The 24,552-nt window shown below is 36.9% G+C and overlaps 1 protein-coding gene across 1 annotated transcript; it reads left to right on the forward strand.

Annotated features, from left to right (window-relative positions):
- The first annotated feature begins 249 nt into the window (after positions 1 to 249).
- On the forward strand, positions 250 to 24,339 carry SGCB (sarcoglycan beta). The gene is made up of 6 exons (XM_036763943.1): positions 250 to 347; positions 6,765 to 6,974; positions 8,113 to 8,298; positions 9,748 to 9,939; positions 10,302 to 10,433; positions 21,115 to 24,339. The coding sequence occupies exons 1-6, from the start codon at positions 303 to 305 to the stop codon at positions 21,316 to 21,318; spliced, it is 969 nt and encodes a 322-aa protein (XP_036619838.1). The 5' UTR covers positions 250 to 302; the 3' UTR covers positions 21,319 to 24,339.
- The last annotated feature ends 213 nt before the right edge of the window (positions 24,340 to 24,552 follow it).

Consider the following 24,552-nt stretch of genomic DNA (forward strand, 5'->3'; position numbering starts at 1 on the left):
GGGGTGAGGGGACGGCCGGGGTCCTCCTCCCCGGCACAAGGCAGGGGAGCAGGACAAGGCCTCTGGCAAGGCGCCGACCGTAGGGATCGCGGGTTCGCCGCGGGGCGTCCCCCGCGCTGCGAGCCCCAGCCGCTACAGCCCGGCCGCAGCGGGGTCTCCGCGCACGCGCCGCTCGCGCTCTCGCCACAGGGGCGCAGACACGGGCGCGGGCGCAGGCGCAGGGGCGCGAGGCGGGGGGCGGGCGGGGGCTGAGGGCGCTGCCTCGGGCGGGCGGAGGCGGCAGGGGGAGCGGGAGCGGGAACATGGCGGCCACGACGGCGGCGGCGGCGGCTACGGCAGCGGAGCAGGTCAGTCCTGTGAGAAAGGGGCGCGTGGAGGCGGCCTGGCCCCGAGTTGTTGTCCGGGACGGGGAGGGGAGGGGGCGGCTTCATTTCCCGGGGAGGGAAGCCATTTTTCCCCTTTTCCCCCCACCCCCGGACCTGCCGCGCCTCCCCGAGGTCTTGGTCCGAGCCAGCCTCGCCCCTCCCCCCGGGGGGACCAGCTCTCTGCCCTGCGGGGGGGTGCGGGGCTGCGCGGCCAGGCCTCCGGGAGAGAGGAAGGGAGCTAGCCGGCCCAGGGCCTTGGCGGTGGGGTGGGGGGAGGGGGCGGGCCATTTACTGGAGAGAAGCAGGTAAAGTTGCGTGTAAATATAACTCGCCCCGGCGGCCCGCTTCTAGACAGGGCGCATGCCCTTCATCCCCAGCTCCACTCTCAGCTGTTGGAGGGATGTCAGCCCGTCTCCCCACCCCACTTGTCATTCCAGTCTCCACCCTCTCTTCTCAGGTTTCAGAGACCTAATCCCAGTCCATAAAGGGGATCCTCTTGGGCTAGAAATAAGGGCATCGAATATCTCCCAATATGTGCTTTAAACTTTTTAAACATCCTCCCAGGAAGATGTGTGAATACATTAGTGCGTATGTTATTAACCTATGTTTCTTATGCAGGGGCCTGCAAAAACAATATGCAAAGGAACGTTAAGCCTCTCCCCACCCAACCGTGATTACTATAGAAAAATGTAGTCATATTTAGTTTGAAAAATGTGAAAAGTCTGATCATTAATCCCAGTTCATAGTAAAGCCACTAAGTAATTTCTTACTCTGTTCATAAAGAATTTAAGTACTTCTATGCTATTTAACTTGGTGATGTCATAAACTCCCATGGATTAAATTATCGTCTCTAAGCAGTTGGTTCTTAGGTTTGTTGGTCAAGCCCTAACTTCTCTGCTGACCTGCAGTTTCGTATCTTCAGCTGCCTTTTTGACATCTCCAACTGGATGTCCCATAGACATCTTAAACTCACAAGTCCATCACTGAAATCATTATCTTTTCCCCCAAACCCTCCTCTTTCTAATTTTTCTATTACTGTTGAGGATACCAACATCTTCCCAGTCACCCAGACTCAACTCCTCGTTCTCTTCCTGCCCCTCTCCCCCACCTGTATCCAATCTGTTGACAAATCCTATTGGTCCTATCTTCAGAGCATCTCTTGTATATACCACCTTCTCTCCTCCGACACTACCACCATGCTGGTGCAAGCCCTCATCACCTCGCACTTGAACTCTTGGAATAGCCTGGGTCTCCCTGCCCCAAGTCTCCTCACTAGGGTATATTCTCCATTCAGTTCTCACCCTCTTAAATCAGTAAACTCCAGTCAGTAAGCTCCCTGTTACTTCCAGGATCAAATATAGAATCCTCTGTTGGCGCATTCGAAGTCTTTTATAACTTGGTCCCTTCCTAGCTTTCCAAGCTTCTTTTACCTTACTCCCCCTCCATATATTCCATGATCCTGTGATACTGGCTTCCTTGCTCTTCCTTGAACATGCTACTTCACCTCTGGACTCCAAGCATTTTCTACATTTATTTGACAAGTCTAGAACTCTCTCCCTTCTCCTCCCCACCTCCTGGCTTCCTTCAAGTCTGGTCTTGTTTTTACTTTAGCCTTTTCTGGCTATACTTCCCTACCACAGTCAGTCAACAAGCATTTATTAAGTGCTTACTATATGCAAAGCACTATGCTAAGTGCTGGTGATACAAAGAATGCAAAGAAAAGTAGTCTGTTCTCGAGGAGCTCAAGGTCTAATGAAGATGACATTCTAACAACTATTTCCAAACATAATGGTTAAGGGATAAATTATAGAGAAAGGTTTCTTACAAAGTTGAGACTTTAGGTGAAATTTGAAGGAAGCTAAGATGTTAAGATGAAAAGGGAGAGAGTTCCAGGCATGGGAAATAAAGAACATGCTCAGAATGCAGAGGTAAAGGATCATATTCAAGGAAGAGCAAGGAGGCCAGTATCACTGGATCACAGAGTATGTGGAGAATAGTAGTGTATAAAAAAGCTTGGAAAATATAGAAAAAGTTCAGGTTATGAAGGACTTTAAAGATGGATAGTTTTATATTTGATCCCTGAAATAATAGGGAGCTGGTGGAGTTTGTTGAATAGGAGGGTGACAGCTAAGTAGAGAATATACTGTAGTGAGGAGACTTGGGACAGGAAGACCAACCAGAGGGCTATTACAAAAGTCCAGGTACCATGATGGTGGTAGTCTCACAGGAAGAAAGGAGTATATATAGAAGATGCTCTAAAGACAGAATCAACAGGATGGGAGTACCCTTAATTGTAATAGGGTAGGTTGGAGGGAAAAGCTAATGAGTTCAGTTATGTTCTTAACTGAGTTTAAGATGCCTATGGGACATCCGTTTGAGATGTTGAAAAGGTGATTAGAGATGTGAAACTGGAGGTCAATAGAGAGATTAGTACTAGATAAAAGGATCTGAGAATCATCTCTAAAGATGATAATTGAACCTGTGGGAGTTCATGAGATCACCAAGTAAAATAGTATGGATAGATAGGGAAGAGAAGAGTACCTAGGGCAAATTCTTGGGGGAAAACCCACAGTGAACTGAAATGATACCCAATGAACATGACCCTTGTAACCAAAAGAATAAATAAATGCAAACTTAAGCAAAGCTGATATAATTAACATGTTTGATCGCATATGTAATAGTCCATACTTGGAGTCCTCCACTTCTCAACTGAAAAGAGGGAGATTCACTTTATCATCTTTTCTCTGGGACCGAGATAATCATTACAGTTGCTCAATATTTGGCTTTGTTTTAGTGTTCTTTTATTTGTTAACAACAATATCACTATGTGGTATTCCTGATTTTGTCCTTTACAGTCTACATTGATTCATAGAAATATTTTTGTATATTTCTGAATTCCTCATATTTACAGTTTATATTTCCTTATATTCATATACCACAATTTATTCAATCATTTTCTAGTCAATAGGCATCCACTTTTTATTACCTCAGAAAATGTACTATTTTGTTACCTGTTTTCCTGCCTGATTTTAAATCTCCATGCTAATTTTCTGTGAGACATGATAAATAAAATAAATATACCACCTAAGCCTTGGTGCTGCTTTTTGTGGTTATGACTGCAGCCCTCATTTTTTCTCCTGCTCAACAGCAAATTGTTCTTATGTCTTTTTTATTGAATGTGACAAAAATTACTAAAAACATGAGCATTTTTAAAAGTCCAGGTATATCTTTACATAAACAGTTACAGCCAAAGATTGAAAAGCCCAGTGACTTACTTTGGAAGTGTCTTACTTAAGGATCCCCTCATTCTTGATGGCTCTGTCTAGTTACCCTAGTCCACTGTGTTTCCGATATGGGTTCTTCTTGGCCAGCCAAGGTGTTTGTACCCTACTTCTTACTCCACTATGCTTCTTTCTCCAGTATAAGCTGACCTTTCCCTGAGCTCCCCCAATCTGTTGAGTCCTAGAGAACAGCAAATCTAACTTGGTCCTTTCCTCTCAAAGAGCTCCCTTTTCTTTAGCAATCTTTTTCTTCCTACTGGGAAGCCTGGATTTCATTTGAACATTCAGTTTCTCTTGTTCCTAGTTCTGTCACCAACTCTAGATCACTATCATAGTCATTTCACATCAGTACACATAGGTGAGTGGCATTGTGGTGGAGTAGGCTCCTTAGAAGGGCTCCTTTGTTGGTCTTAGATCCAGGAATTCTCAGAGGAAAGGCAGTAAAATTAAAGAGGACTGGGAAAGGTCTTGCAAAGCTGAGACTTGAGCTTGAACTTGAAGGAACTCAGGAGAGGGAGATGAGAAGGGAGAGAGTTCCAGGCATGTTAAATAGACAGAAAATGCTTGGAGTCCAGAAGTGAAGTAGCATGTTCAAGGAAAAGCAAGGAAGCCAGTATCACTTATCACAGATTATGTGGAGGAGAGTAATGTAAATGAGAAGCCTGGAAAGGTAAGTAGAGGCCAGGTTATAAAGAACTTTAAAAGATAGAGAATTTTATATTTCAATTTAGCAAGTATCCATTAAGCACCTACAGTGTGTCAGGCACTATGCTATGTGCTGGGGATAACAAATAGAGAAATGAGAACAGGTCAAGCCCTCAAAGAGGTTAATATTCAGCAAGAACCCAATAAAACTTGGCTACATATTCTCCCTCTGATATTTATTAGCCTTATGACTCTGGACAAGTCACCTTACTCTAGATCTTTAAGTAACTATCTAGGATTTAACTATGATTAGGAATGTGCCATACAGACACACGTCCCTGTAATAAGAGTGAGGGAAGGAGGAAATAAACTTTTTTAAAAACCAAGATATATACTAAGATTTGGTCAGCAAGCTTTTAAAATTGCCATTAACCTTTTACGTCCCCTTACAAACTTAAGTTCTGGGCTTTGGCTTTTTGGACACTATTTCCAGGCCACTTTTATTTATCCTTGTTTATATGTTTCTATTTTCATCTTTTGTATATATCTTTTTAAAATCTGAACTCACTAGTGCATTTCTTGTGTAGCTACATTGTGATACGTCCTTTTTTTTTTATCATTGAGTTAATTTGTGATTGTGTAACCCTAGTATTAGAAGCTCCCTCAAGATACGACAACCTCACGTGTACTGTAGGAGATTTCTTACTTTTGTAGTTAGTCGTTCCCATCCAAATGATCTGGTAACTTCAGCACCCCCAACCCCTACTCACCATTCTTGTAAATGCCTAAGATCTCAAGGCCCAAATTCAATCATAAGAGAAATAGATGGGACTTGGATCAGAACCAAAAATAATAATACCCATCAGTGAGCAACCCTCCACATACACACAAACACACAATACAGTCTCAGTCACATTCGGCATTACCCCTAATAGTGCTCCAGCCAGAGGCATCTTATCAGCCCCTTTTCTATCTGCACAGCCATGCTTTTTTTTTTCCAGCAACTCTAAGCAGATAGCACTGATTGCTATTTCATTTTGCTGTGCTTCCTGATTTTCCTTAGCTCCCAGCAGGAGGAGGTGTTATGTCCCTTTCTCTGTTCTGTTCATTTTCTAGGATTCTCATTAACCTCCAGCAGATGGTACTCATTTATTTCTCTAGTGGACCAGTTCTCTAATGCAGCCCACAGGCAAGGACGTTCCTTAGTCTCTGTCTTAGCCAAATGTTCTTATAGCCCAAAGACACCTGTTTTCTTATACCTTGTTGCATATACTAGCTCCATATCCTTGGTCCTTGTACTTTACAAGTAATATTCTTCTTCTGGCTCCATCTTGGATCATCTTAACTTATTATTGTCACATTCTTTCTTTTCCGGTGCTAAAACAGAATGTCTCCTGTTTACCTACTTCTTCTTGCTGGGCTTAGAAGCTCAGGGAGTACCCCACTCACCAATTATTGTTACCCCCCCCCCGCCATCCCCCACACCCCTGCACATAGGACAGTTATTCCAGTTACCTGGGGCCGCTTCCCAAAACTTCTTAGAAGAGTGAGAGAGAAGAGTTACAATCTTATCTCTGACTCGCCCATTCATGTGCTAGGAAGAAGAAGTAATTCCTATACACATTTTCCTGTTATTATCCCAGATACTACCCTTTTTCCAGTGACCCACGTTAACAACTTCTGTCATCCTCAACTCTCCATCCCCACACCATACATCCAATCATTTGCCAAATCTTCTACCTAAACATTTCTGTGTCCACAACATCCTTCAAATAAGTCTTCCTTCCTGCACTCATGCAACTACCACCCTGGGTGAGGCCCTCTCACCAATCTCCCTACCAATCCCTCTACCTCACCACTCTCACTATTCGAGTTCATCCCTTATACAAACATCAAAGTAATTTACCTGAAACATAGGTATAACCATATAACCTTCCTCCCCCCCAATATAAACTCTAATAACCCCTATTACCTCTAGGACCAATTATAAACTCCTGTGTTTGGTATTTAAAGCCTTTCAACAATCTGGCCCCTTCTGCCTTTCCTGTCTTTTCACACATTACTCTCCTCCATACACTTCCCCCAAATACCACTCATTCTTAGGTCTCAGCTCAAATTCCGTTATGCCATATGGTCATTCAAAGCTTTTATAAATCGGCTCACAGCTCTCTGCAGTTGAATGGCAGACTAGGTTTTACCTACTGCATTATATGCTCGTGGAAATGTTAACCTATTCCCAGTACTAAACTACATATGCATAGTATGGCCAATAAGTAAAGAGGCAGAATACAGCAAATTATGAAGGTGAACTTTCTCTATATTAATAAAATAGAGTGGCTGACTACTGTAGATGCAGGGTATATAAAATCTACTTTTCCATTACTAGTGAAAATTCCAGTCAGTATTTCAACTTTTATTTCTTTGAACATGAATTTGTATGCTTATTAACTTGGTGGTGTTCTGGATTGTCTAGCAAAGTTCCAATGGTCCTGTAAAGAAGTCTATGCGAGAGAAGGCTGTTGAGCGAAGAAATGTTAATAAAGAGCATAACAGTAACTTTAAAGCTGGATATATCCCAATTGATGAAGATCGACTCCATAAAACTGGCCTGAGGGGGAGAAAGGGCAATTTAGCCATTTGTGTGATTGTTCTCCTTTTTATCTTGGCTGTCATCAATTTAATTGTGAGTAAAACATATAGAATGTTTAATGTTTTCTTTATGTTTTCCATTATTAACATAAAGCATTAATTTGTTCCTCTGATTTTCAGTCTTGGGGTGATCTAAACTGTTTCCTTGATTTCTCATAAGACGGATAAGGCTAAGGGAGGTTGATGACTTGCCCAGTGTCAAAGGGATAGTAAATTGTGTAAAATAGTTGGAATTTGAATTCGAATTCAGGTCTTAGGATCATAGAGTCAGAAATAGAAGGGAATTTATTAAATCATTTAGCCTGACCCCCTTTATTTTATAGATAAGGAAGCTAAATTCAAAAGAGATCAAAAGACTAGGTAGTCTTTTAGGTAGAAAATAGAGCTAAGTTCTGGACCAAGGTCCTCTATTTCCAGATCCAGTACACTTTCTTTTGCACTGTGCTGCTTCTCAATAATACTTTTCTGGCTCCCAGGTCAGTACTCTTTCCACACTGTCTTGTGTTAACTCTGTAATGAGTTAGTGCTCCTTGATAAGAAAAAATAAATGTAATGGAGCATTATTATGCCACAAGAAACAATGAATATGAGCAATTTTAAAAATTGGGAATATTTGTATGAACTTATACAAAGAGAAGAAAGAGCCACCAAGAGACCAATATGCACAATGACCACAATAATGTAAAGGTGTAAACAATATAAAAAGGCAGCTGAACTTCAAATAAAATGGCCAATATTGGTTCCAGAAGACAAATAATGAAGCACACTCTCCTCTTCATAGAGAGGTGAGAAACTACTGGTGCAAAATGTTGTACATATTGTCGTATGCCATTTCTATATATTATACCTCTTACCATTCTCTATTCATTCACCTTAGTATTTATGCATACTTTTCTCCTTTCCTAGTTATATTTAATATGTATACTTTCTTTGTTTCCAGTACTTTGCATGTTTTTGCAAATTTATTTCATATTTATTATTTAAATTCTGTTCTATTTAAAGTCTTTTATAAATAGTATGCTATTTCTATGATCATAACATTTGTACCCCATTTCTTTTAGAAAGCACTTAATTTTTTTTTTGTTTTATTTGGGGAGATTTGCAGTTTTTTTTCTCTTAGTTATATCTGATATTATGCTGAATATAATACTGAGTTTATCTTACTTTTTTAGATAACACTTGTTATCTGGGCTGTGATCCGAATTGGACCCAATGGCTGTGACAGTATGGAATTCCATGAGAGTGGTTTGCTGCGATTTAAACAAGTATCTGATATGGGAGTTATACATCCTCTTTATAAGAGCACAGTAGGAGGCAGACGTAATGAAAATTTGGTTATCACTGGCAATAACCAACCAGTAAGTTATCATGCTAATTAAAGCAAAAATGGGGATGGGATACTAGCGATAAGTTATTTATGAAAAAATGCATACTCATTTTTATTGCTAAGCAGGGAATGATCATTAAACCACATGAATTCTTTAGTCTCTTGCAGCTCTACAATTTGTAGAGTTTTTTATGAATAGTGTTGGAAGCCAAAATTTTTCTCTATAGAAAAATCATAAACATTTATTTTTACTAGAAAGTCTAACCTTAATAGGGAAATGTGATGTTTTCTTTAAATTCCATACTTTATTCTCTGACAGTATATAAAGATTATTCTTTTCTATGGGGAGTTTCAGTAATAAAAATTATAAAGAATATACATTGTACTCATTCTCTACTTCAAGTGAAGGTGCCTATTATGTACCTTCCTAGTCCAGAAAACTTACATTGCTTTAGGGTGCTTCCTGAAAAAGTTTATTTCTAAGTATTTATTATCACATAGTTTTTCTCCTTTGCAAAGGTACCATTAGGTACCTCTATAGATGTCTCTCACCACCCTGTATTAGGAGGGCAGAGTTTATAATCTCAAAGAGGATCATATATATGTCTGAAAGGTTCGGAACCGCCGGATATAAGAAACTCTCAAAGTAGGAGGCAGAAGAATCAAAGCATATATTTAGGCTCCACAGTAACCAACCCATGAACCAGCATCCCCATTTTGACATATTAATCAAAAGCTTCCAGGCCCAATAAGTACGCCTTACAAGAGTAACCAAGAGGCCACAGAGAAGCATGATGGTGTACAGCAAAATCATATACATGCTTCCCCTCCATGGTAAAAAGATTACCCACTGGCCTCAAGTCCTTGTTCAGCTTCCTCCCGTATGTCAGCTCTGCTACCGGCAGCTCCTGCTTCAGCTTCAGCTTTGGCTGTAGCTATAGCAGCCTCTGGCTCCAACGGAAGCTGTTTTTAACCATCTGGCTTCTGCGGGGGTTGTAAGGTACGCCGGGGAAAGCACAAGTTCTTTCGATCTGCTTAAGCAAGGTAAAGGGGTTGACCAGGAAAGCACAGGTTCTTTCAATCAGCTTAAGCAAGGGAAGCAAGGTGAAGGGGCCGACAAGCTTACTCCAATCCAACATACAAACAGCATTCAGTTCAGGGGAAAAAGCCCAACTATTCAAGGGCACTTGTTGACTAAGTGCTAAGGAGCCCATTTTTGGTTACCAACACACACCCTGATGCTGAAGAGCCATGAACTATATGTTTTGTGTCTCCTGTCAAAAGTAGCCATTCTCTACTCCCTTGCCCATCTATGCAAGTGCACAATTTATCCTTTTATAGCAGCTGCTTTTCCATGTAGTACAAAATTATGGCTGCAGAGAATTGTAGCTTTGTTTAGTGATGTTTTTAAATATAATTCCATGAATTTTGTTTATGATATGTTTTAAAACCGTATTCACCATAAAGTATGTTTCTAAAGATTGTTTTTCAGCAAGGAACAACGAAACTCAGTGTAGAAAAGAACAAAACTTCTATTACAAGTGACATTGGCATGCAGTTTTTTGACCCAAGGACTCAAAATATTTTATTCAGTACAGACTATGAAACCCACGAATTTCATTTGCCAAGTGGAGTAAAGAGCTTGAATGTACAAAAAGCATCTACTGAAAGGGTATGGATTTTATCTTTGCTTTTTATATGAATAACAATGGTGAAGTTACTATCCAATTTTTTAAAATGGAAGTGTGGTTTTATGTAATTTAGTATTGTCCAAGGATACATAGTTTAATATAGAGAGAAGAGTACTGGGATGATTTCCTTTGGTAAGTCACTTAATCCCTTTGTCATTCAGTGTCCTCATTTTCAAAATAGACGTCATAATATCTACCTAACAAAATTCCCAGAGACGTTCTTCCTTTTGAAATAAAAATTAATATCTCACAAACACAGTGTGGTGGCTTATGGTAATAATACTTATACAGATTTATAAGCCATATTTTAACACATTTCTTTGTGTTATTTTTTTTCTTTCAGATTACCAGTAATGCTACAAGTGATTTAAATATAAAAGTTGATGGGCGTGCCATCGTCCGTGGGAATGAAGGTGTATTCATTATGGGCAAAACTATTGAATTTCACGTAGGTGGTAATATGGAATTAAAAGCTGTAAGTATATACTAAAAGAATTTAAAATTATTTCAATATGAGAATTTATAAGACTTTATTTCGCTTTTGTTATTATTGTTAAATTTCCAAATTTTGAGAAATGAAAAATAATTTATTTGAAATTACTATTCACATACACAGTTACAGATTAAACTCATAAAATATATTTCTAGTTGCACTTCCATTATCAAGATGAATGATTTTTTTAAAACATACCTGCATTGATCACATATGTCTACGGAAATTATATTTAGATTTCAAAAATGTATTTGAATTTTGTAACTTTTGGTTTCACACTAGAGAGTTAGGTTTACCAAACACTTTCACACACTCACAGTTCTCACCAGAGCAAATTTATTCACTGGTTGATTCATCAACTCCTTCTCTTATAATTCCTAGTTTCTTCAAAGTTCAGCTTAAGTGCCACCTTCTACCAGAGTCGTTTGATGATTTCGCCGTGATTGGTGCCTTTCTTCCACATTATCTCGTTTAGACTTAGACATGTTTCCCCCAGTAGAATATAGGGAGTGTTTCATCTTTGTCTTTGTATTCTCAGTACTTAACACAGACCTAGTAGAAAGTAAACAAATACTTGTTCAATCATTGATTTAGCAAACCTTTATTAAGCATGTCCAGCGATTGTGCTAGGTGCTAGGGATACAGAGACAAGCATGAAATGGTCCCTGCCTTCAAGAGCCTGACATTCTGCTGATGGAAAAAACAGCCACACTAATAACCAGCACAAAATATATACAAAGTAAATAGGAAGTAATTTAGGGAGGAGGAAACTAAGAATTAGGAAGATCAGGAAAGACCTTATATAGGAGGTAGACTTGAGCCAAGCCTTGTGGGATAGTCAGGTGGAATGAGGAGACACTGTATTCCAGGATAGGGAGACAACCTGTACAGAGGCTTGGAGTCAGGAGATGACTTGTCCTATATAGGAAATAGCAAGTAGGTGGATTTGGCTGGAACATAGAATGTGTAAAAGGAATAATATCAGTAAGTATTTCTTAAAACTGTTTAAGAACTCCTGTGCTAGATATTGAGAATACAAATGCAATGAATGAAACAATCCCTGTTTGCAAGGAGCTTAAATTTCAACGGAGGAACCACAAAGGGTGTGTGTGGGTGTATGTGTGTGTACCCATATATATTTGTATGTATGTATATGTGTATTATGTATAGAGAATAAGTATATAAATATATATGGGTATAAAAAGAATCAATACAAGGTGTCCCAAAAGTCTTAGTGGAGTTATAAGTTTTAAGAATTTATTCTGGGGGCAGCTAGGTGGCACAGTGAGTAGAGCACCAGCCCTGGAGTCAGGAGGACCCGAGTTCAAATCCAGCCTCAGACACTTGACATGTACTAGCTGTATGACCTTGGGCAAAGTCACTTAACCCCAATTGTCCTGCCAAAAAAACAAAACAAACAAAAAAAACTAAAACTAAAATTTATTCTGTAAAATGGGAGTATAGTTTTATCTGTGTTAGAACTGTACAAGGATAGAGATGTAGTAAGAAAAGTACTGGGCTGTATTTCCTTTGGTAAGTCACTTAATCTCTTTTTAGCTCAGTTTCCTCATCTACAAAATAAACATCTTAATACCTGCCCTACAAAACTCCTTATAAGTTTTAAGAACTTAAAACTGCATTAAGACTTTTGGGATACCCTGTACAAAGCTGTTCAAAACAAGATAGTTTGAGGGAGGGAAGGGGTACTAGTAGTTGCAGGAAAGATTTCATGTAGAAAGTGGTGCTTAATGTTATCATATGAATTGTTCTCCTTGTTCCTCTCATTTCATTTTTCATCAGTTTCTAGAAGTCCTCAAAATTGCTTGTTTTTATAGCAGTGATGTTCTAGTATAAATTGTTCTCCTGCTTCTGCTTCCTTCACTCTACATCAGTTCACAAGTCTTTCCATGTCTCTTTGAAATCATCTATCTCTTCAGTTCTTATAACACAGTATTCTGTCATATCCATATACAACCATTTATTCAGCCATTCTTCAATTATGTGCCTGTTTTCCTACATCCTCTCTAACACTTTTTTCCTTTTTTGTCATCTTTGCCAGTCTGATTGGTATGAGGTAGAATCTCTTAATTGCTTTAATTTGCATTTTGTGGTTAGTAATGATATCTAGCATTTAATAATAACAAGCTAGAATGGAATAACAGTAAATAGAAAACAAAATGAGCAGAACTAAGAGAATAATTTATTCAGTAACAACATTGTAAAGACAAACAACTTTGAATACTGTAAAAACTCTGTTCGATATCATAATCCATCCATGAATCTAAAGGATCAGTGATGAAACATACTATCCACTTCCTGACAGAGGTGTCAGATTTAAGGTGCATAGTGAGACCTATTTTTGTATGTAGCCAGTGAGGAGATTTATTTTACTTGACTATATATATTTGTTACAAGGAATTTGTTTTTCTTTTTTTTCAGTGGGGTGGCTGGAGAGGATTGGTTAATTTTTTTTTAATTTAAATACAGATGAGGTCTCTTTAATTTAACAAGAGACTTTTCACAGAGTGGCAATAATCTATAAATGTTTGTGGTGTAAAAGTAAAACACATCAATAAAACTTGAAAAAAAATAACATGATGCTTGGGCTGTGTCTTGAAGGAAGAAAGGAGGAATTCTGTGAGATGGAGGTGAGGAGGAAGTGCATTCTAGGAACAGGGAACTGCCAGTTCAAAGGCATGGAGATGGAAGAGATGGAGTATTGTGTGTGAATGAACAGTAAGGACACTTTGCCTGAATTAAAGAGTGCAAGACAGGCAGTAACGCATATTGAGGTTAGAAAGAGGTTGGGGCCAGGTTTTGAGAAGATTTAAAAGCTAATCACAGACAGTTGTATTTTATTCAAGAGGCAATAAAGAGCCAGTAGAATTTATTGCATAGAGGCATGACATAATCACTTTTGTGCCTAACAAAAATCATTTTGTTAGCAGTACGGAGGATGGACTGAAGTGGGCAAAGACTTGAAACAAAGACACCAATTAGGAGGCCATTGAAATGTCCAAGATCAACCTTTTTTGGATTATGCATCCATTTGAAAGAATGGTATATCTCAGGGATCCCTTCTCCAAATTATGTTTTTAAATACACAAAATATGTAGAATTACAAAATAAAAATTACTATTGAAATAGTAATTAAAACTTTTAAAAAAATTAATGGACCTCAGGTTAAGAGCTTCTGATGTAGGCAAAAGCTCATGAGAACCTGAATTAAGGTCTTTTGAGTAGAGAGAAAGGATTGGAGCCAGATATGTTGTAGAGGAAGGAGTGGAAAGATTTTATAGCTAATTAGGGGTAAGGGAGAATGTGAATGTTGAAGACAATACCACGGTTACAAACATGCAAGACTAGAAGGATCACTACCTTTGACAGAAATCAGAAAGTTTGTAAGAGGGGAGAATTTTGGAAGAAAGATATTGAGTTCTGTTTTGGACATGTTGTGTTTAATGTACCATACACCTGGAAAGGTACACTAGAGCCAAATTGTGAAAGATTTTGAATGCCAAGCAGTGGTGTTTGTATAAGGCAGTAGGGAACTACTGGGGAACAGGAGAATCATATTATCAGGCTTGCTTTAGGAATAGTAATTTGGGAGCTCTGTAGAGAAGGAATTGGAGAGATAAAATGAAGGCAGGGAGACCAGTTAGAAAGATATTTCAGTAGTAAAGACAAGAGGCAAAGATGACCTGAATTAATGTGGTAGCTGTGTTTATGGAGGGAAGGGGACAGAGAGAAGAGTTGTAGTGGACATAGAAGACTTGGCAGCTAAATCAATATGGTAAGGTGGGGGTGATGAGGTACAGTGAAGAATCAAGGATGACTTTTTGAACTTAGTTAACTGGAAGAATTTTGGTTCCCTTAACAGAAATAGTCAAATTGTAAGGAAAAAAAAGAAAGATGCATTCAGGGAGAAAGATGATAAGTTCCGTTTTGGATATGCTGAGTTTGAGATGCCTGCTGAACATCGAATTGGAAATGTCCAATAGGCAATTGATGAGTCATCTGCATAAAGATAGTAATTGAATCCATGGGAACTGATGAGATCATCAAGAGAAAAGAGTTAGAAAAAAGGAGAGGGCCCAGGACAGAACTTTGGGGAACAACCACAGATAGGGACAGGATATAGAGACTGCAAAGAAGTGACCAGAGAGGTAAAAGGAAAACCAAGAGAGAGAGCAGTGTCACAAAAACCCAGGGAAGAGAAAGTATCCAGGTGAAGGTGGTGGTCCAAAGTGTCACTTGCTACAAAGAGGTCAAGAGGGATGAAGATTGAGGGGAAAAAAAAACACTGGATTTAACAAGGGCAGTTTTAACATTGGGGAGAGGTATTGGTACCATGGAGAGAGTAGTTTCAGGTTGTGTGAAGAGGTCTGAATAATAAAACTTCTTACTAGAAGTAAAAACAACCTAGCAATTAAATGTATTTGCTAATTAGTCTTTCCCGTGGTGGATATTAGCCACCTTTAATAATCGTTCATTGTCATCATTCAAATACTTATTGAGAGCTTTCTGTGTCTCAGTTCATTAAAGTTATTTTTCAAAAAGAATCAGCATAACCATATCCTATGTCAAAAGGCAAGGAACTACAAATAACTCTTAATAGTCTGCATAATTTAATAATATATTTTTAAATAGGGCTTTTGGGAATATCGTATTATTTATTTTTCCTAAGCAATTTTTAAGGTATTCATGATATATTTCTCATGTTGTTATAAGTTACTTTGGTATTAGAAGAATGACTAAAAATATTATTCTGCTGAGTTAAGTAGCAGTAGTGAACTCTTTATTGAGCAGCCATTGCATTCAGAAATTACATTGTTGATGGATAGGTACAGTAATGTTTTTGTATATGTGTATACATAATACATGTATACATGTATTATGTATATATGTATCATAAAGGAGGAAGTAGGATCATATCAGTTTTGAAATTCATGCTATAAATGAAACCAGAAAAAAAGAATAGTGTAGCTAAAGGAAGGAATAACAGGTTCTTAGGCAAAAAAGGAGCAGCTCATGATCACATAGATCTGGAAGGTAATTCAGAGATCTAGTCTAATCCTTTCATTTTGCAGATGAGAAAACTAAGATCAGGGAAGTTAAGTAATGTGTCCAATGTCATCCATTAGGATCAGTGGCAAAATTTGAGTTCTCATCCTTTGAATCTTGAGCCAGTACTTTTTCTATTATACCATATTGATTACTGAAGTTTCTTCTGTTGTGCACAAAAAAAAACCCAAGAAGCATAATTTTATGCAACATTTGATTATCTAATATTCTTACTAAGAATTTGTAAAAAGACCACTATGAAAAATAAATGCAGAATATTAAACCACATCTGTTGCAGGGGATGAAGAGATAGATAAATTTCTGTAAAGAACTCTATAAAGGTTCATTTGGATCTTCCCAAATAAGTCAACATCTACTTTGATACTTGATGAGAGAATGATGATTTCTTTTTTATATTAATAATCAATTATTGAATTAGGACCAGGATTCTTTCAGAAACCTGCAGGTCCTTCAGTCTCTGAAGGATATTATTGTTGGATAAGATTGTCCAAATCCCCTGGGTACATACGTGCCTTTTGATCCTGGGTGAGAGACTCCACCCAACTAGAGAACTTTACAAAACAATTTAAGGTGAATTCTAACCCATTCTGTTCCACTCAGGCTGACTAGATTGCCCAAGGCTGGGGAGAGTGGTCTGGCTGGAGATAGTCTTTCTTTGTCCATGGGTGACACAATTAGGTCCCCCACCTCCCCTTATTAGAATAGGTCCACTTCTCCTTATAAATATTCATTCTCTTATTACTTGTTAACCAATCAGATTGATTGCCACCCTCACTAACAGCCACTCTTCCAGGGGCATATAAGCTTTGAATGGATTCCATGGAGGGGTCTTTGGCATTCGCAATTTCCCCTGACCCCTTTTATTAATTATCTACTAGTATAGTTAATAAAATTATTAATTGCCTTGAAACTATGTCTCTCGAACTTTTTATGTGTCACAGTGACTTCAGTGCACAGTAGACATAAATCAGGATGATGAGAATTTTTTTGCAGTATCTAAAAATTTTTTTAATTTTTTTTCAATTACGTGTAAAAACTTCTAATATTTTTTTTTAAAAATTTTGAGTTCCAAATTCTCTTCCTCTCCTTCCCCTCCATCACCCCAGATGGCAAGCAGTTTGATATAGGTTATACATGTACAGTCATACAAAACATATTTCTTCATTAGTCAAAGGAAAAAGAAAGTTTAAAAAGTATGCTTCAGTCTGCATTCATACTCCCTTCAGTATGGAGATGGGTAGCGTTTTTCATTCTAAGTCCTTTGGAATTGTCTTAGACTTAGATCATTGTATTGCTGAGAATTGCCAAGTCATTCACAGCTGATTATCATACATTATTGCTTTCACTGTGTACAGTGCTCTCATAGTTCTGCTCATTTCACTTTGCATCAGTTCATCTAAGTCCAGATTTTTCTGAAAGTAGCCTGCTTGTCATTTCTTACAACACAGTAATATTGCATCACTATGATGGTGAGAATTTATGGGAAAATATGAATCAGAAAAATGGAATAAGAGAGTTCAAAGAACTATACACTACGTAGAAGCCTCACGCTTGTGTATATCATGAATACTTTCTTTGAGAAAAGAATCCAAAGGTGCTGTATGTGATGAGCACTTAATGCCACAAAAATGAAATTGATTATATTTTAATAGGAAATTGGCACTCTTCTTGATGTCATTCCTGTATCAGCAGTCGGTGTGTAGTCAGATCACCAACTTGTTAACAGCAAAGATCAAAATTGGTACACAACTAGAATAAAAATGAGGAAAACATGAATACAGCTGACCTGTATAACCAAGTTATTGATGAAAATTGGATGTGAATAGGAAAAAGGACACTGACTATATAATGATTTCATATGGAAGTTTAACCAATGTAAAACAATTACCATAACAAGGAAGCAAAAAGATCCCCCAAAGCAGCTTGACAAATACTTGTCTTAACCTGTCAAGAAAAAAAGGCAGCCAAGAGCAATACCACTTCAGAATGCGAACTCATTTGTAAAATGTTTCAGAGGAGGATGATTAGAAATTAAAAGCAGTATTGTCTCACAGCACAGTGCCTGGCATATAATAAATGCTTTATCTATAGAGAAAAGATAAGCAGTGGAGAGTAAAATGAGGTTAAAGAAATCTTGGCAAGAAGATAAAATCAAAATGGACACATAATTCAGATGTAAAGGGTGATGCCACAGGCAGATTAGGAGAGCAAGGAATAGTTTACCTGCCAGATCTATGAAGAAGGGAAGAATATATGACCAAACAAGATAGAAAGCATTACTGGTTGTAAAATGAATAATTTTGGTTATATTAAATTTAAAAGAGGTTGCACAAACAAAACCAGTGCAACCAAGATTAAAAGGAAAGCAGAAAGTTGGGAACAATTTTTACAGCCAGTGTTTTTGATAAAGGCCTTATTTCTCAAATATGTGGAGAACTGAATCAGATTAATAAGAATATAAGTCATTCCCCAATTGATAAGTGGTCAAAGGATATGAACAGGCAGTTTTCAGATGAAATCAAAGTTATCTATAGTCATGTGAAAAAATGCTCTAAATGCAAATTAGAACAACTCAGAAGTACCACCTCACATCTCTCAGATTGGCCAACATGACAGAAAAAGAAAATTTGGAGATGTGAGAAAATTGGGAGACTAATACACTGTTGGTTGAGTTGTGAACTGATTCAACCATTCTGGAGAGCAATTTGGAACTATGCCCAAAGGGCTATAAAACTGCCTACCCTTTGATCCAGAAATACCACTGTCTGTATCCAAAAAAGATTTTTTTAAAAAGGGGGGGAAGAAACTATTTTTACAATTATTTTAGCAGCTTTTTTGTGGTGGCTAAGAACTGGAAATTGAAGGGATTCCCATCAACTGAGGAATGACTGAACAAGTTGTGGTATATGATTGTAATGGAATACTATAAGAAATGACAAGCAGGATGATTTTAGAAAAATTTGGACTTAGACAAACTGATGCAAAGTGAAATGAGTCGAACCAGGAGAACATTGAACACAGTAACAGCAATATTGTAAGATGTTCAGCTGTGAATGTCTTAGCTATTAGTAGTATAATGATCCAAGATAATTCCAAAAGACTCATGATGAAAAATGCCATTCATCTCCAAAGAAAGAATTGATGGAGTCTGAATGCAGATTGAAGCAGACTGTTTTTCATTTTTTTCAGTTTTATGTTGTTTTTTTGGTCTGTCTTCTTTCACAACATGACTAATATGGAAATATGTTTTGCATGATTGCACATGTATAACCTATATCAAATTGTTTACTATCTCAGGGAAGGCAGAAGGGAGAGAACTTGGAACTCGAAAAAAATTTCTTTAATCTTAAAAATCGTCTTTACATGTAATTGGGGAAAAAATAAAATATTTTTTTGAAAAAGAAATCTTGGTAAGAGGACCAACTGAAAGTTCATCTCTTGAATATTTAAGGAAAATAAAAGGAAAACAAGCAGAAGAAAATGAAATAGCTCAGCAAAGATTTTTATAATAATTTTTTTTACCATTAAAGATAAGGAGCTGCCACACCTGGACTCTTAACTTCACAGTCCCAGGTGTGCTTATGGCGAATGTAAAAATGATATGTAAGAAGAAAAAGTCAAGAAAAACTGTTTTGACCACACATCTCTGATGTTCCAGTCGCTCCATTTTTGAAAATGGAAATAAAATCTTTGAGGTATATTAGCCCTTAAAGGGACAAATGATACCATAGCTAGGAAGGCACTTTGAAATAGTAGAAGAACACTCTGTATCTATAATTCAATAAAAAATAAATGGGAACAACAATGAATAATTTAAAATTCATAATACACTGTTTAGACTATGAACAAAGTTTTCTGACCACTAGGTGGCAGAATCAGTACAGAGTTTTAAAGTCACTGTTAACCTTATTTGTTCTAAGATACAGCTAAAGAAATATGATTGTGAAGCAACAGTAACATAAAATTTGAAAACAGTTTAATAAGTAACTTTTTGCTAATACTTCCCTTCAGTGTATGATTTTAAGGGGCACTGTAACATAGTACCTAGAAAGCTAAGCCCAGAATGAGGAAAATCTGGGTTAAGGCCTGCATCTGACAGACTGGCTACTTTACCCTGGAAAGTCACTGAATCTCCCAATGACCCAGGCAACTCTGTAGGCCATAAATTTCGGAACAGTTGCCAGTCTGCATTTGGTAAAGGGAGTTTCATAACCCAGAGTTCTCTAAATCAATAAAATCATATGTTCAGGCCAATAGGTGTATATACGGTCTTAAAATTTGTGTATAAAAGCAGGAAGAAATGCATGATTTCTGTTTCTTAAATGTGTTTTCTTGCCAATATTTTTGAGCATGCATATTTATTTTTTGTTTAAATGCAATTAAGATCAGTAAAGTAAGGAATTTATCAAATAACTTATGTTAGACTTATCAGATTCATCTTATTGCCACATCAGAAAACTCTTTTCTGAAGAAGATTCTTTAGTGATAAGAGTGATAACAAGAAAAGCTCAAAAGCTCAAATGAGTACCTCTTTCAGGTCCAAAATATTAATTGTGGCCAAATTACATATTGGTTAAACAGGATGAAACAGCACTATTACATACTTTAAAAGTGTTATAATACAATCTTACTGAAAGTCTACAGTGAAAAATTAACTCTATGCTACTTTTTGTAACTAACAGATTATATCCAAAATAGTTTTAACATAAATCTAGTTCACATCATAATTTAACATTCCTACAGGGTTCCACAAAGAAAAATCATCTAGAATGCATATATAAGAAGGTCTGGGGAGCAGTAGGTTGGAAAAAGGTCTAGTCTACCAAATTTTATTTGGAATATTGATATTTAGATATGTAAAACTGGTTTGAATCCTATATGTAATTCTGACAAAGCTATAGGAATTAAATCATTTTCCTAACCAAGAAGAAAAACATGTTTCATTTATGAAAATCATTGTGCTAACTTTTAGTCAGTAGCATTATTAGTACTATATAGTAGTAATAGTATGACTGAGAGGCAGCATTATGTTCTTGACTCAGAACCACAAAGACCTGAGTTCCAAAGTGGCCTCTGACATGTATTGGTCTTGTGACCCTAGACAAGTGACTTACCCTCTCAGAGTCCTAGGCAACTTGAAGTGTAACAGAGAAGGTGCTGATCTGCATTGATAGAAACGAATTTTCTTCACCTAGGGAGTTTCCTGTACCAGTGAAGTCACAGGTCCATTCCTTAGTCCTATATTATGACTTGGTATTCATGAGACTTTATAAATGACAATGAACTGAGTTTCATTTTTTAATCCTCAGTAGATGTTTGCATGCATTATAAATCTGTCATGGACATGAGAATTCCAGGGAAGCACCAATTTGGTGGGTGAAAAACAAAATATATGGCAGGTTGACTATCATGTATCAAACTCTAAAGTTAAGATAGAAGACCTCTAGTTGAATTTGAACCCATTTGTCTATTGTAATCCCATTTTCTTATTACTTTTGCAAGTAAACTGCTTTTATTAACTATTGTTGCCACTACTACTGTTGGTAGTAAATGAACCATATTATTATTCTCCCAATAGGAACACAGCATCATCCTAAATGGATCTGTGATGGTCAGCACCTCTCGCCTACCAAGTTCTTCCTTTGGGGATCCGTTAAATAATGGTGACTGGGTGCGCTACAAGCTCTGTATGTGTGCAGATGGAACTCTGTTCAAAGTACAAGTAACAGGCCAAAATATGGGCTGTCAAATCTCAGACAACCCTTGTGGAAACACACATTAGATGAGCTGGAGAGAGAGAGAGAAAAAAAGTCATCAGTGTGTTTATACTTGTCTTTGCTTTTTTTTTTTTTAAGTGCATGCATGCAAGCCATTGTTTTTACAGAGTTTATGATAATGCATTGTAGTTATTTTAACTGCCTAGCATTAATAGATCTGTTAACCTCTAAATTTAAATATTCTGAATGAAAATAGCCAGAACCTTAAAATTTTCAATTCAGTTACACTGTGCTGGGTATCAGACAAATCTATTTTTAAAATATTATGAGAAATGAGTGAAATCAAAATGAAACATTTCAAGAAATGTTTTTTAAATATCATTTCTTGTCCACAGAACAAAGGGCTGGTTTAGCTATTAGACTCAGAATAAGTAAGCTTTTGATAATTTTGAGGACTGACCACTCATTAAATTACTAAAAAGGTACACAATCTGTATATAAATATATTTTTAAAATCTGGAAAAATTGAAATTTTATTTATAGACTCCATATGGTTTGGACTTCTAAGAATAATGACTTGAGATTTCATACTGAACTAATCATGGGCCAGAGTCTCCCTTACATTTCAGTGAGATCAAAGCAATTTTAAACAAATGTGATATGTAATAAGAAAATAGAAATCCAGTTAGAAGTCGTGAAGAAAATATTTTGTGACACCAGATTTTTACTTAAAGTACTATTGAGTGTAACTATACTATCACATAATACTAATGAGCATTCAGTGTTTCATTCTGGTAGTACTGCATGAATAACATAAGGAAATATTTTAATATCTAATCTGAAGCTCTAAAAAGATGAAAAAGAAGGTATTTGGTCTTCAAAAGACCAATTCAAACTAACCTATAAGGTTTTGTGTGTGTGTGTGTGTGTGTTTTAAGAAAACAAAATTTATCCACCTAAATAGAACAGAAGAGATAGTAAAAGAATTTCATCAGTCAAGAAAACTTGATTAGTTATTGCCAAATTTAAAAATCAGAAATAACCTGGTTCCAAAGCACTGCACTAAAATAAGCCCTATACAGTTGTTTTCCATACTAGAGAATAATACAAATAATTTTTAGGTTAGTACAGTATCCACTCTTAAAATCCCCCTCTATTCCCCATTCTACCAACAATTTAATTGTGTCTAACACATTTCTTTTTTGTACTATTATTATTTTGTTAAATATTATTTATATATAGGTCAAACAAGCCCCTTTAAGGGGTCCTTAAAGTGAGTTATTGGCCTACTGTTAAACAGTCATCAGTGATGAACCACAGGCACCACCTATTTCTTTTTTATCCTGGAAATAGGTTTAAACTTAAATTTACATAATGTTTTAATCTTGCAGGTATTTTTTAATGATTACTTACATTGTGTAGACAAGTCTAAAAAAACCAGTATTTGATAGTGTTACTATTGCTGTGTGTAAATAGCTTAAAAACAAAATATTTATCAAAACCTAAACATTACCTTGGGTTCATTAAATTTAATTGAAATAGCCATTGAATCCTTTCCTAATCCTGAAAGTTGCACTTTAAGTATTTATAACAGAATTGTAGCCTCTATTAATTATTGCAGCAGTTTTGCTAGCACTTTGTCCTTCCATATATACTCCAATTGGAAATCTCATTAAAGTCAAGTTCTCCCAGCTATTCCTTTTACATCTATGTGCTTTATTCAGATTTATTTAAATAAGTATTCTACACAAACTGTATAAGTTTATTACACAATATTGTTTATTAAATAATCACACATAATCTCTTTTTTCTTTTTGAAATTTTGTCATTTGTTTTTGGTTTATATACATATGTGTATACATGTATGTATGTGTGTGTGTATTATATATAATATTATGTATATATAATACACACTCACCCCCATCCCAAGTGCTTTTGACTGGGTAGAATCAGTTGATGCAGTTTTCCAAATAACTTCAAAGGATAGCATTTTAAAATACTTTACAAGTAAGCAGTCCCCACTTTTTGCTGCAATACATTCCTGTAAACCACATAGGAAAACCAAACAGCAAAAAAGGGAGAAGGGGGCAGGGATCATTGCACATCCATACAGCTTTGATTTAATAGAAATTCAACCTTACTCTCTCTTGCCACCAGATGGTGCTTGACTATATTCCTGAAACTAAGTTCGTGCCATCATAGATTTAGCTTTATAAGGGAAACCCAAAAAGGAATCTGCTTTATAAAATGCCCTTCCTCAGTGGTCATCTTGCCTCGGCTTGAATATCTCCAGTGAAGGGAAATCACCTACCTCCAGAGATGGCCCATTCTTCTTGGGGACAGCTTTCTCTACTAGGACATTTCCCTTATATTGAGTCTAAATCTTCTTTTCCAGGAATGAGTAAAGTTCTGAAACCTAGGATTGGCCTTCAGTGATTTTTAGAAAAAGTAATCAATTCATAGAGAGAATGTGTTGCATTGGAAAGAGCAGTGAATTTGGAGTCAAAGAATCTGGGTTTAAACCCCAGCTCTACCCTATATTAAGCTAGGTGACCCTGGACAAGTCACACCTCTCTTATCCTCATTCGTAAAATGAGGGATTTGGACTAGATGGCATTTAAGAACCCTTTTGCTCTAAATCTATGATACTGTGGAAAGCATGAGTTTCTTGTATATAATTTGCTGGTCTACACATTTTAAAATATATACATTTGTTTTATTTAATTACAATATGTGTAGTAATTATTTATAATAATTATTGTTGCCCATTGGTAATTCATTTTTCGGAGGTGAGAGTTCAGTGGTGCTAAACATGACACTAAAGAGACCATTGTACCTTTGAAATGCTGATAATTTGTAATCTGTTTCAAAGATGTTGGTGTTTACCAATTCTGCCATACAAAAATAATTATATAAATCTGTTGTTCCATATTGCTAACTTTAGTTGATGTAACATGTTAATGACCTCTGTTTACAATAAAGATGATATAAACACATTTCTGCTAATTTGTTAAGGGTTATGTGTTGATAGGTTTCTATTTGAAAATCACATCAAAATGAATATGATTAAATATAGTTAGATAATGTAACATCATTATTGCTGTTTCATTTGCTTTTAAGGGCTTATTATTAATTATTTGGTATCTACTGAGGTGGCTAGCCTCCAGCTTCCTAGTATGTACCACCTCATTGTACCCTGGCAAGCATAGGTTGGTGGGCTAACTTGTTCTCATAGAACTCAAATGAAAGGGTGCTGGTTGACAGAGCTTCTTAAACTGAGTCTCAACCCCATATAGGGT

The sequence above is a fragment of the Trichosurus vulpecula genome, chromosome 6, assembly GCF_011100635.1.
Source record: "Trichosurus vulpecula isolate mTriVul1 chromosome 6, mTriVul1.pri, whole genome shotgun sequence".
NCBI lineage: Eukaryota > Metazoa > Chordata > Mammalia > Diprotodontia > Phalangeridae > Trichosurus > Trichosurus vulpecula.

What these genes read in the sequence shown, in the direction of transcription:
- SGCB (XM_036763943.1), top strand. Translation starts at nt 303, where the DNA reads ATGGCGGCCACGACGGCGGCGGCGGCGGCTACGGCAGCGGAGCAG. An exon ending in TGGCTGTCATCAATTTAATT is followed by an intron (nt 6,975 to 8,112) that starts GTGAGTAAAACA and finishes TTACTTTTTTAG; the next exon opens with ATAACACTTGTTATCTGGGC. An exon ending in TCACTGGCAATAACCAACCA is followed by an intron (nt 8,299 to 9,747) that starts GTAAGTTATCAT and finishes ATGTTTCTAAAG; the next exon opens with ATTGTTTTTCAGCAAGGAAC.